The sequence below is a fragment of the Cervus elaphus genome, chromosome 12, assembly GCF_910594005.1.
Source record: "Cervus elaphus chromosome 12, mCerEla1.1, whole genome shotgun sequence".
NCBI classification, from domain to species: Eukaryota; Metazoa; Chordata; class Mammalia; order Artiodactyla; family Cervidae; genus Cervus; species Cervus elaphus.
The window spans coordinates 42,820,404-42,833,724 of record NC_057826.1 but is presented as its reverse complement, the minus strand read 5'-3'; the positions used below and the strand labels follow the sequence as shown (position 1 = coordinate 42,833,724).

The 13,321-nt window shown below is 39.9% G+C and overlaps 1 protein-coding gene across 4 annotated transcripts in view; it reads left to right on the top strand.

Moving 5' to 3' along the window:
* Window positions 1-11,400, top strand: part of LYSMD2 (LysM domain containing 2) — a 37,769-nt gene extending 26,369 nt beyond the window's left edge. For all 4 annotated transcript variants that reach the window (XM_043920145.1, XM_043920148.1, XM_043920146.1 and 1 more), the window contains 2 exons: window positions 9,232-9,560; window positions 10,825-11,400. In XM_043920145.1, the coding sequence (XP_043776080.1) occupies window positions 9,232-9,560; window positions 10,825-10,867 (372 nt within the window). In that variant the 3' untranslated portion in view covers window positions 10,868-11,400. The remainder of the gene's footprint in view (window positions 1-9,231; window positions 9,561-10,824) is intronic.
* Window positions 11,401-13,321: the final 1,921 nt, after the last annotated feature.

Sequence of the window (13,321 nt, the reverse complement as noted above, 5' to 3'; positions counted from 1 at the left end):
GCATTGCATTTGTCCAGTACCATCTTGTTCTTACTCAGTTTGATTTTCCTAAGGCTTGGGGAGAGGTGTAATTAATCTCCTTTTTACAGATGAGAGGTAAGGTTATTTTCCTGTATTCCATTCCAATATTCCAATGCTTATTCATTGAGATTAGCTTGAATTAGCACAGTGATAAAGCATTTGCTTTGCTCTAGGTATTACTTCTGATTTCCATCCTTATTTTTATCCTAGTCTTATCAAGAGCTATCTTTCTCATTTTGATTCCTCCAGAAGGACGGTCTTTTCTTTGTGATTTCTGTGCATCTTTTCTATTTAATACTAGGCCAGGCTCACTGTACCTAGGAATCCATGATATCCAGAGAGTGTCATTTCCCTGGCCCCTACCCATAGCAGTCTCTCTGCTCCTCATTGCCCTCCATGATTCCATTTGGGTTGCTCAGAGCTCCTGAACATCTGTTCACTGCAGTTCTCCACCTTTGATCAAATGCTTTCTAATCCCTGTTTTCACTGATGTAGATCCTGTTCCTCATAACTTTATCATCTCTTCTCATTAAAGTGTAAGTCAGTTTTTTTCATTACCTTTATAAAGACTTAATTTTAAGATGTTAAGCTCAAATATAGTGAATTGGGAACTATGATCTGTAACCACAATCTATTTTAGTGTTTCTTAACTGCACCCCTATAGGTACTAGGGACTGGATAATTCTTTGTCTCAGGGGACTGTTCTGTGCATTGTGAGATGTTTAGCAGCATCTCTGTTCTCTGCCCAGTAAATGCCACTAGCACCCCCCACTCCCATCTAGAAATTTATCCACATATTCCCTGAGAAACCCTCCCTCTTGGTTGAGTACCAGTGGTTCTCATTTACTTTGGATTTTGAACTCCAATTGATGAAATTTTTAGAGACTCTTCCCATTGGTTATACAGAACTAGTAAAAGTGCAGATACTCACCATAACATTGAAGTGATATTATTACAGTTATTAACTACAGATGTTAATTGGATTTACTCATTAAAAATTGGTTTTATGTGGAAGTTAAGGCAGAAAGGTTTTTCATTCCTCAATTAAACAGAAAGAAGTTGAGTTAGTTAAGTTTCTCATATTGATTGCCAAGATCACCCACATCGTATTTAAATTAAATTGCTTAAAGGGGTAGGTGATGAGAAATTAGAGATTTAGAGCTTACCTCAAACCTACTGGATCCAGTAAAGGAGCCCATGAATGTTCCTGTTTTATATGCATGGCCCCTTTTCTCATTCAAAATGCAGTGTCCCTTCTTGGGATCTTTGAACTTGCTGTTCCATCCATCTGTGGGGAGCGCTTTCCCTGATAGCTGTGTGCAGCGCCATGTCATAGCTGGGGGACCTGTGCAGTCCCATAAACCCCACGCTTAGAGGAATCCTGCAGTTAATGGTCTGCTGTTGCTGTCTTTAAAAGTTTACTAATTTGTTGACAGTGGCCCCACATTTTCACTTTCCTTGTGTGTGTGTGCTCAGTCACTTCAGTCGTGTCAGACTCTTCGCAACTCTGTGGACTGTGGTCTGCCAGACTCCTCAGTCCATGGGATTCTCCAGGCAAGAATACTGGAGTGCCATTTCCTTCTCCAGGGCATCTTCCCAACCCAGGAATCGGACCCATGTTTCCTGAATTGCAGGTGAATTCTTTACCAGCTAAGCCACCTTGGGACCTGCAAATCATGTGGCTGATATTGGCTTTGTGACCTGCCCTCTCACTGCCTTCAAGTCTTTGTTTAAATATCTCCTCCTTGAGGCCTTCCAGGCCACTCCATGTCAAATTGCAACCTTCCTTCACCCCAATGCCCTTCCTCTCTTTCCTGTTTTGCTTTCTCAATAGTGTTTATCATTCATCAGATTTTTTTTTCCCCCAGCTTCTACCTTTCTGATGATACATTAGTGAATAACTAAAAGTTCTTATCCTCATGGAACTTATATTTTAGTCAGTGGAGACAGTAAGTAAACAAAGTTTACTTATTATATGTCAGGTACTGACAAGCAAAATGAAAAAAAAAAATTAAGCAGGGAAAGGAGTTTAGGCTGGTGGCTGTGGCTGCAATTTCAAATGGTGCGGCCACAGAAGACCTCTGTGAGGGAAACTGAAACTACTGAGGATGAATTGAGAAGCTATTAAATATAGTTCAGATCGCAGATGCAGACTTGCTGGGGCTGGAATTTCCCGGGCTGTGCTTATGTCCACTGAGACATTAAGTCCCTTCCCCTAACCCAGTATTCTATATTTTGCTACAGCTTTTTCGGTGATGCCAGTTCCTTTCATTGGGGGCAAGCCTGTGGAGGGAACTGACCAATCGGGCAGCTGCTGGGAACTTTCTGTTTAGAAGCCCTGTGTATAACTAGAACGTGAGTGACAGGCAGCAAGGGAAGCTATTATGTGCACAAACTTTGTCTTTTTTGTTTACCCCCTCACAACTTCCCTGACCTCTACCCTCTCCAGACAGTTGTGCCAACCCCCCACCCTGTGTCCAGAGTCACTTCCTGTCCAGTTTTATTCCTAGGGTCTTCTCTTTGTCTTCCAATGAGCTGTTGAGCCCACTTGCTTTTTCACACTTCTCCTGTCAGAAGTCACCTTGCTGAGAAAAGGTGAAATGATTTTCATTTTAGGGGGAACAAGTGTGGTGAGTTAGAAATGTAAGTGTATGTAAATCTTTTGTGTTTAGAACTTTAACCCCTTCTGCTGTTACTGTAGGAAATTGTTGACTTTGCTGGTCAAAGGGGAGAGAACCATAAATAAATAGTATTACCTGTTGTAAGAGGTATGGTACTAAGGTAGCCCTTAGTAGCTTTAGGGTTTAATAGATTCTCATGCCTTCTTTATTTAAAAGCAACTTTATTAAAGTATAATTTATATACTGTAGAATTCACCCATCTTAAGTGTACAATTCAAGGATTTTTCAAGAGTTGTGCAGCTGATCTTAGGTGGCCTCAGCCTGCAGTGGCTTGGAGTGGGGCTTAGGTTCCCAGTCAGAGATGAGGCCAGGTCATGGCAGTGAAGGCACCAGATCTTAACTACTAGACCAGTGGTCGATGACAAGGGCCCTGACCCTTCAGCTTTGCAGAAAAGAATTTCTACAAAGACAGAAAGTACTGAGGCAAGTAAAGTATTTATTAGGAGGGAAAAAAGAGTACAGTATGTGTGGATAGACACATGGGCAGACTCAGAGGGAGAGTCCCCGAGTTGTGCCCTCGTGGCAGTTTGAATTATTTTTTTGGGCCTTTTCTCCAGTTTTCCTTTGGCCAATCAGTTTGATCTGCCTGGTTCACAGTCCATATTTGGTGTATGTCAGGATCCACCCTTGTGTGTGCACACATCTCTTAGCCAGGATGGATTCTACCAAAAAGGTGTCTGGGTAGAACATCCCTTGACAGAATTCTCCTCTGGCCTCCAAGGAGCCTTTCTGCGCGTGTATGGTCAGGGAAGTCTCCTGACTTCGAGAAATATGTGGTCTGAGCAGGGCCCAGCCGCCTCCCTTAATTGTCCTGCTATTCTTGTCTTGGAGTTTCCATCAATAGAGAATGAATCTCCAATTGCTTTACTCTGGGGGGCCCATCTGCCTCTGGCCTTCCAGCAATCACCACAGTCCAATTTTAGAACATTTCCATCACCTTGCAAGGATCCCTTACCCCCTGTTCCCTTCCGTCATCCCAGATAACCATGAGTCTGCTTTCTAATCTCTAGGATTGCCTTTTCTGGACATTTCATAAATGGGATCTCATATATTCTTCTGAGATAACATGGAGAAGAAATAAATTCTTTTCCTTATTAGCACATGGCAAAGGAGAAGTCTGATCGTCACCAACCCTTAGAATTTAATAGGAGACAGCCAGGTGAGGAGGTTGAATCCAGCACTCACTAGGAAATGATCTTGAGAAAATCCTTTAACATTTAAGTCTTGTTTTCCTATAATGATAATAATCAAATGAGAGTTGAGTGTATATGAAAATATTCCATAAATGACACAGTGCTGTTTTAAATGTTTATGATGTATCCTGAAATGTTTTGGGAAGGGTTTTTTTTTTTGTTTGTTTGTTTTAAATGAATGGAGAGGAAGAAAAAGAAGCTTTGAATATTGCATCTCCAGTTAGGTAGGTGGCCTGATGAAGGTGATCCAAAACAGCCTTTGGGGAGAGTTCTTGATCAGGCCCAACAGCAGCTGTTGAGATCACTTTTCGGGAGACATTTTGTGAATTCAAAGTGAATTCACCTTTGCACTGTGTATTTACTGGGGAGTCATTTTAAACAAGTTGTTGACAGATTTGTTCCACCTGATTTTACCACAGTGGTCCTTGGGGCTGTCCTGTCAGCTCTTACTGGATTATTCCGTGATCTGTTTCTTAGTGAGCAGATGGTAAATTTCACTGAGTCATGCTACTCAGTCCTGATTAGGAAAGACTTAAAATGAAAGCATTTGGCTGCTGTGTCTCCCCCTCCTAGTCATCTGCCCTCAGGAAACAAAGGGTAGATCTGCATTACTCTGAAAAGGTCACACTTTCTATTTTCAGCGCTCATTGGGTAGTTGGAGACACTGAAGGGAGGGCAGGTGGGGAAAGGTGTAGAGTTTTTCAGCTTTTCCTTGGATTGGATCATGACTTTTCTTAGTTTTATGTGAGGTGAAATTCCCAGAACCTTAGACCCATCTAAGTTCAGATGAAAGTATAAAACATTCCAAAGCAAATTAAAATATTTCACTGTTTGGGATTATTTATATCCCTTGTCTGTGCTACTGCAGTTTCTTCTATAACTGGGCTTCCTGTTTCCACTAATGCCTCTTTCTTACCAATCCATTTTCCATTAAGTGGGATGATCTTCAAATCATTCCACTCACTTCCTCCATACACCCTCCAATGGCTTCCCATCACATTTAAAATAAAATCCAAATTTTATTTATTATATGAGTGACCTACAGCTTGCTCTTTACTCCCTACATTTCAGCCATGAAATTTCAGCTGGGGCCTTGCAACTCCTCTCTCTGGCAAGAATCCTTTTTTGTTTCCCCTGACTTTTTGCATGGCTGGTTTCATTCCTTAACTTTACTATTGGTTACAGAGTTTGGAGCCTATACTTGTAAAAAAGAACAAGTTAAGATCAAATTAAATAGCTTTTAAAAAGAAAAAAACTTAATGCTGTTACCTTGGGGAAGTGACAACATGTTACTCATCTGGGATTGTTTATATGAAATTTTCTTTATGTATTTTTACTTTGTGGGAGAAATATTTTTTATTGAGAGAAAATTCCTACCTCCTTTTCATTTGCTGAATACATGTTAGGATCTGCCCTTATTGTTGCTTTCTCACTTTTAACCAAATTTAATGATAGTTGCTAGCATTTTTAAGTGCTTCCTGTGTGCCATGCACTGTTATAAATGTTTTACATGAATTAACCCATTGAATTGTCATAATAATCGTATTGTGTAGAAAGTACTATTATTTTCCTTAATTTACAGACAAGAAAACAGACATAGGGAATGATTAGAAAATGGTAAAGCCAGAGCCCTTGTTTCTGCTTGCAACCTTATATTAACCTCATTTACCTGTTTTCACCTTCAGTTTCAAATCTGCCGGTCCTTAGATTGGTTCCCACCTTTGATGCCAACTGTGTCTGGATATTGCTGATGTTCTTGATGCTGGCATCTGTGTGTCATCTTAGAATCTAGACCATCAGACTCAACATATAACTTAAATACTTGCTGGCAATGCTGAAATGGTGGTGACCTGACCTGGAGAAGCTCATAGACTTGTTAAAAGAGGCAGTTCTATTGTTGCATCAATGGTACAGTGGCATGCACGAGAGCTGGGGGGCCCAGCCCTTCACTCCCTGGGAACTCCCTGGCTTTACCCAGCTGTGGACTCAGTCTCTTGTCTTGTGCTTCCTGTCATCGGCCCCTTGCCTGGCTATGATGGCCTTTCCTGCTCTAAGTGATAGATGTATCAGGGTCCCCAAAGACTACAGCTAGCACACTCCAAGGGTGCGGCCCTTGAGGGTTTAATGCAGAGACATTTGTAGAAGTGGGAATAGGATTAAGGGATTAAGGGATGGTGAAGCACCTGAGACTAGCAACAGCAGGGAGACATTACTCCTAGGCCTGAGGGCTGGGGAAGGAGTGTGGTACCTGAAACTGAGGAGGATGGGAGGAGTGGACAAGGGGCTCCCGGCAGGAACTCTGCCACAGAGGGATGCAGGCACCAGAGTCATGGTGTGGCCGTTTTGCTGGCGGCCTTCTTTTGGAACACCAACTGGAATTCCAAGAACAAGGGGCCTTGGGAAGTGCAGTTCTGATGAGGTCAGCCTCCTGGGGTCAGAACAGGCTCAAGAAGACTGGGGGATGGATTGGGAGCTGAGGGTAGGTTTAAAGGGAGAAAAACCAACACAACAGGTAACTGACTACTGCTTTCTGGTTACTTCTCTGGGTTCATCTTTTATGCCTATTTCTCTGCATGTGTTCGTGCATGCTTAGTCATGTCTGACTCTTTGTGACCCCATGGACTGTAACCCACCAGGCTCCTCTGCCCATGGAATTCTCTAGGCAAGAATATGGGAGTGGGTTGCCATTTCCTCCTCCAATTTCTCTGACCTATGTTAATTAATTAATCCATCCATCCTAAGCACTTAGTATATATATCTTTGCTTGACCTGGGAAGCTATAGAAGTAGCAGGTCTTGAGGGAATTCACGGTTTATGGTTGATGTTCCCAGCCCATCCTCAACAACCAGATCCTGGTGTTCCCAGCTGTTTCTGTCTTCCATCATTATTTCCAGATTGCAGTGACTTTTAGCAATTGTAGGCTTCTGCCAATAAGTATTTCAAAGGGCACTGTATCAATGAGGGTTCTTGCATTTATAAGTGACAGAAAACTCAAATTGAACTAAGCAAAAAAAAAAAAAAGTGTCATTTACTGGCTTATTACTGGAACTGAAGGGCATGAGGGTTTTCCGGCTTCAGGCTTTGGTTCAGAGCTCTAATGGATCTCCTCCAAGGTGATCTTGTAGTTAAGTTCCTTGTGGTAAAAGGATGGGCGCCAGCAGCTCCAGACCCATCTCTTTCTTGAAGAAAAAATAGAAGTCCTTCACCTCCCAGACCCAGCAGAAGTCTCCTTGCATCTCTGAATTGTTCCGAGGTGGGACCGTGACCTGTCAGGACAGCTTGGGTACCGTGATGCTTCAAAGGACAGGAGTGAGTCATGTGTTCACCCTGGAGCCAGGAGAGGGCTCAGTGTCCTCAGAAGCCCTTGTACTAAGAGAGATAGAGGACGTGGATGCTAGGTGGTGAAAACAAGAGGTCCTAAAGGCAGACTAGGATATACCTGAACCTGCTCTGGACACATTTTCAAGTTCTTTAAGTGGCTCAAATCTAAGCCTAAACTAGACCAGAGACACTTTAATGATTCTGAGATTTTAATTTTGTCTCTAAAACGTGTCTGCATATGCTCTTTCCCACCCTTGCCTTCTTTCCTTTAACTAGAAACTAGAACATAAAAGACCACCTCCACAAAAAATAAAAGATAGCATTGAATGTGCTATTTTGTGGATTCAGCTTATAGTTAGAAAGCAGGAGGAACAGGATGCATTTTGTTTGACTTATTTTTTCAGGCTCTTTGAAGTAGAAATCTAATTTTTTCACTCAATCGATTTGGCATTAAAGGATCCCAGAATTGGGTTCGATTAGTCATGTACTTTAATCTTGGTGTTGTATGGACTTCAGAATCAGACAGAAATTCTGGCTTATACAGACCATGTACACTTGGTCAGATCAGTCATCTCTTTTGCCTTAATTTCTTCGTAGGAAAATGGAAAGTAAGTACCATTTACTGCTAAACTGTCTTTCCCTTTCACATCTATGTCTTTACATCTGTGCCTCTATCCTGTGTGCATATTTACATATAAGCTCCCATTTAATCCCTCGAACTACCCTGTGAAGGGTAGATGATACCTATTTTATACACGAGGAAATAGGCATAATGAGATAAGTAACAAATTTATGTTCAGACAGTTTGTGTTGGTGAAGCTGGATTTGAAACAGATCTGTCACATCCCCAAACCTGTGTGCTTAGCTGTCTTGTTGCTTGTGCCAAGCTGTCTTGTTGACATATCTCACAAGATTAGATGGTATAGGGCATATAAAGAGCCTACTAGCATGGTGCAAGTTCCTAGGCTAGTTGGCTGAAGAGGTCTGCAGATGCGTAATAGCGTGGTGTGATGAACCTAAGCAGGTACTTCCCTGACAGTTTTGCCCCAGCACAGCCAAGGATGCTGTCTGCACTTACCCGAAGTTGGGGACCTAGGCATGCCACTTCAATCTCTTGAGTCTCCCTTTCCCCATTTGTAAAAGAGGAGATGATAATATTGCAGAACTGTTAGGAAGGTTAAATGAAGTAACATATACAAATTCCATTTCCCCTTTCACCTTCCATCTCCATTTCTTTGGTTTGGAGGAATTCAGAGGCTGTGAAAGAGTTTGAAGTTTTGAAACCTGTATAAAATTCTGGCTTCTCCATCTCCCCATTGCATGATGATTCCATGGTACATAATCTTCTTATTTTGTTTCTTTTATTTGTAAAGTGGATTTTCAAGTACCTAATCCTTAAGGTAGAGAAAATAAGATACTCCATGTAAAATGCTCCCTACCTCTTTCCTTACCTGTCCCAGTTCTACCCATTCTTCAAGCCCCCATCTAAAGTCAAGACAGTCAAAATCAGAGCCCAACCTTCTCTGTGAGGCCTTAATGACTGCAGTCCCAGCCTACACCATTCTTCCTAATTTTTGTACTTTCTTCCTTCACCACCTCCTGTGTCCATTAAATTTACCAAACACAATTCTAGAGATGGGAAGCACTCCATAAAGAAAATCACTGCACTGGGAAGTTTGTTTAAATCAGATAATAAAAATGTTAAAATATGATTGAAATGTATTAAATAATTGCTAAATATTCTACATTTTTTAACTTCAGGGATTTAAGTTGCTTGGTAAAAGCTGCTTTAGAGGAGAAATAATACAACTAGGGGAAAGTTAGTCTTTCTTCTTATAAAATTGTGAAAGAGAATTTTCTGGCATCTCTTGAAATAACTGGGGGTGTCTGGGAATCAAGAATCTCAGATCCAGAGAAAGCATATTTTGCTCATGAATATTTTTAGCTTATGTTGTGTAATAAGCCCTACTTTTGGATTTATTTATATGTAACTGTTTTTTTTTTAAACATTTTAGATGGAACAAATTAAAAGGGCAAATAAACTGTTTACCAATGATTGTATATTTCTGAAGAAAACTTTGAACATCCCAGTTATATCAGAGAAGCCTTTGCTGTTTAATGGACTTAACTCAGTAGATTCTCCAGAAAATGAAACTGTTGATAGTTTTTCTCATGAAGAGGAGCTGGTAGCAGCTGGGGAAGACGTCTCTCCTCCCGGCCCTCAAGAATTGGATGTTCAGCCCATACAGCCTGAGGAAGTATCAGCCAGAGATTTCCTGCAGAGGTTGGACTTGCAGATTAAGTTATCAACACAGGCAGCCAAGAAACTGAAAGAAGAGAGCAGGTAAAAATACCCTGGAAAAATGTCAGAGGTTGAGTAAATTACTCTTAAGATGTCCTTGTTTGGTCAACGTGTCTTTTTTTGCCTTTAAAACTAGATTTTAACGCTAGAAAGGCATTTTTAATGTATAAAGTGTAAACAGAGCTACTGCAATCTGTATAAAGCATTGTCTGTTGCAGTGCTTTTGTTTGTGGTACTTATACAAAATTTACTTCTTTGCTTTAATAGCATAACTATCCAGCTAAGCAATTCTGGAGAGTGTCCAAGTAGACCTCTAGTTGATACCATCAGAGGAAGCAGTGTCCTAGAGAATGGTTGTAAAATGATGTTCTTCATGAAACTTGTCAAGGACATTGTCTATTATTGGTTACCAGATGTTTTCCTAAATAAGGTCTCATGTGAACTTTTCCTTTTGTTCTTTAATTTGGTACTAAGGCAAAACTTTCTCTTATAGAATCTATTTCCTTCTTCCTTTACGATTCCTAGAATGACACAACTTACTGTGTTTTCTTTTTTGCTCTGGCTACCAGAAAGCTTGCAGCCAAAACTGGTCCTCAGTTCAACTAATCATTGCTGATGGTTAATGTATTTTGTTGTTGTTTAGTTGCTCAGTCGTAACCAACTTTTTGTGACCCCATGCACTGTAGTCTGCCAGGCTCCTCTGTCTGTGGATTTCCCAGGCAAGAATACTGGAGTGGGTTGCCATTTCCTTCTCCAAGTGATCTTCCTGATCCATGGATTGAACCCGAGTCACCTGCTTGGCAGGCGGATTCATCACCACTGAGCCACCTGGGAAGCCCTTAATATATTTTATCCTTCTCCTTTCCGTAGTCCTGATTTTTAATTTCTGTTTTACCCATCTTATTATATATATATATGCCTTTTGTTGTAGGTACCTCAAATCGTTTTGACAAAGAGGTAGAATATTAAAGATACAAACAAATATAAATGTGAATTTAATTAATTTATAATTTAATATAAATTTATATAGTGTAAACAAATACAAATATATGACAAATACTATTCTTTATTCCAATAACTGAGACAGCAGTAAAATGAGGACAATGAAGTATACCTTAGTGTTTGCATTTTGTACAACTTTCAAGGCATGCATGATGTTATAAATTGGTACAACTCCTACCCTGGATATTAAGTTGTACAATTAATATATGTATTTTCTGAGTACAATTTTTTTTTTTTCTTTTTTTTTTTTTTCTGAGTACAATTTTTAAACACTGATTTATGCTGTGTTTCTTTTTTTTTTCAGAGATGAAGAAAGTCTCTATACAGCTTCCCTTTATCACAGTTAGATGATCAGGGGGCATAATCTAACCTGGTTAAGAGATGGCTGGATCATAAAGAAACCAACAACAGATGATTCAGAAGCATCCTTTTTGGATTCTCATAGCATACATCTTTAAATCACAATTAGTTAGTTCCAGCTATGGCAGTTGCACTGAAGTCACTAGTTTCCTCAGGCTTTCTCTGATTTTCAGTCTTTATTATGGCATGATTGCAAAACTGGGTCTTAATGCTCATCACTTTTGCTGGTGGTGGTAGTTTTTAGCTTTTTAGTTTCTAGCTTTTGTAAACACTAGCTGACATAAAGCCTCAAACACTATTTACATATTAAAGCTGAAATAATGTTTATCTCCTGAGAAATCCTAATTATGTGAAAAACATGGTTGCTGTTTAAGTGATGCTGATTTTGCTATGTGTTTATAACTTAAGTGCTATATATATATATATTTCGATATGTATGACTATAAAGCAAATTTTGTCTGCTATTTTGTAAAAATAAACTACAGAAGTCTGAATGAGAAAATAAACTATGTTTTCATAATTGAGTCTTCAGTTTTTTTCAACAAATGGGAATATTAGATAGATTTTTAAATTACAGTTTCAAATGGTGACAGCTTCTCTACTTTAATGATCTTTATTGTTATAATCGCAATTTTGGAAAAGGTTTCAAAAATCTAAAAGCAAATAAATTGCAATTACCAGTAACTTTTGCATCTCAATAATATCTGACTTGTGTTTCAGATATAGTGAAAACATGGAATATATCAAAGAAGAAGTAAACAACGCCAAGACTAGACCCACTGGTAAATTCTAGCTTAGATTTCATTGATAAGTCATGTTATAGAATGTTGTACAGTCACTCTTGCTCGTTTGAAGGACTAAGGACTTAGTTAGCTTTTTAGTCACATAATTTGTCTTTTACGGTAAACTTTAAGCAATGTATTATTTATAATTAAATATTTTTTTTATTGGAGTATGATTGCTTTACAGTGTTGCATCAGTTTCTGCTATACAAGGAAATAAACCAGTGATATATGTACATATATCCCCTCCCTCTTGGATCTCCCTCCACTCATCCCCCCATCTTACCCCTCTAGGTCAGTATCACAAAGCACTGAGCTCACCTCCCTGTGCTACATGGCAGGTTCCCACTACTTATCTATTTTCCGTATGGTAGTGTGTATATATATGTCAATCCTCATCTCCCAGTTTGCCCCACTCTCCCCTTCCCCTACTCCCGGGTCCACACATCCATTCTCTATGTCTGAGTCTCTATTCCTGCCCTGCACATATGTTCATCTGTACCATTTTTCTAGATTCCACATATGTGCCTTAATATATGATACTTGTTTTTCTCTTTCTGACTTACTTCACTGTGTATGACAGAACTCTAGGTTCATCCATCTCACTACAGCTGACTCAGTTTTACTCCTTCTTGTGACTAATATTCCATACAATTAAATATTTTTTTTTCAATGTCTATTCAGGAATTGGGTTAAATAAATCTTTAAGCTTCCGCAAAAAGTCCTTGTATTTATCCCTCCTAAAAGGGGTCTTCTTTCTTCTTCTTTCTGTGAGGCAGGAAGGACCTTTTTTCCATTCTCCCTCTTTTCTCTTTCCTCATTTTCTTTTCCATCTGGCTCCTCCAGGTCTTCCACGAAAATGAAAACAAGTACCCTCCGGGGTTAATGAAACAGAATGTGCAATACCAGAATTGCACAGATTCACCCCTTAAGGCTGACCAACAGTGGCTGCCTTAAGGGTGACCAACAGAGTATATTGTCACCCTGCTTATTTAACATAAGAGTACATCATGAGAAATGCTGGACTGGATGAAGCACAAGCTGGAATCAAGATTGCCGGGAGAATTATCAATAACCTCAGATATGCAGATGACACCACCCTTATGGCAGAAAGTGAAGGAGAACTAAAGAGCCTCCTGATGAAAGTGAAAGAGGAGAGTGAAAAAGTTGACTTAAAGCTCAACATTCAGAAAACTAAGATCATGGCATCTGGTCCCATCACTTCATGTCAAATGGATGGGGAAACAGTGGATACAGTGACAGATTTTATTTTGGGTGGCTCAACAATCACTGCAGATGTTGACTGCAGCATGAAATTAAAAGACGCTTGCTCCTTGGAAGAAAAGCTATAACCAACCTAGACAGCATATTAAAAAGCGGAGACATTACTTTGCCAACAAAGGTCTGTCTAGTCAAAGCTATGGTTTTTCCAGTAGTCATGTATGGATCTGAGTTGGACTATAAAGAAAGCTGAGCGCCTAAGAATTGATGCTTTTGAGCTCTGGTGTTGGAGAAGAGTCTTGAGAGTCCCTTAGGCTGCAAGGAGATCCCACCAGTCCATCCTAAAGGAGATCAGTCCTAAATATTCATTGGAAGGACTCATGCTGAAACTGAAACTCCAATACTTTGGTCACCTGATGTGAAGAACTGACTCATTTG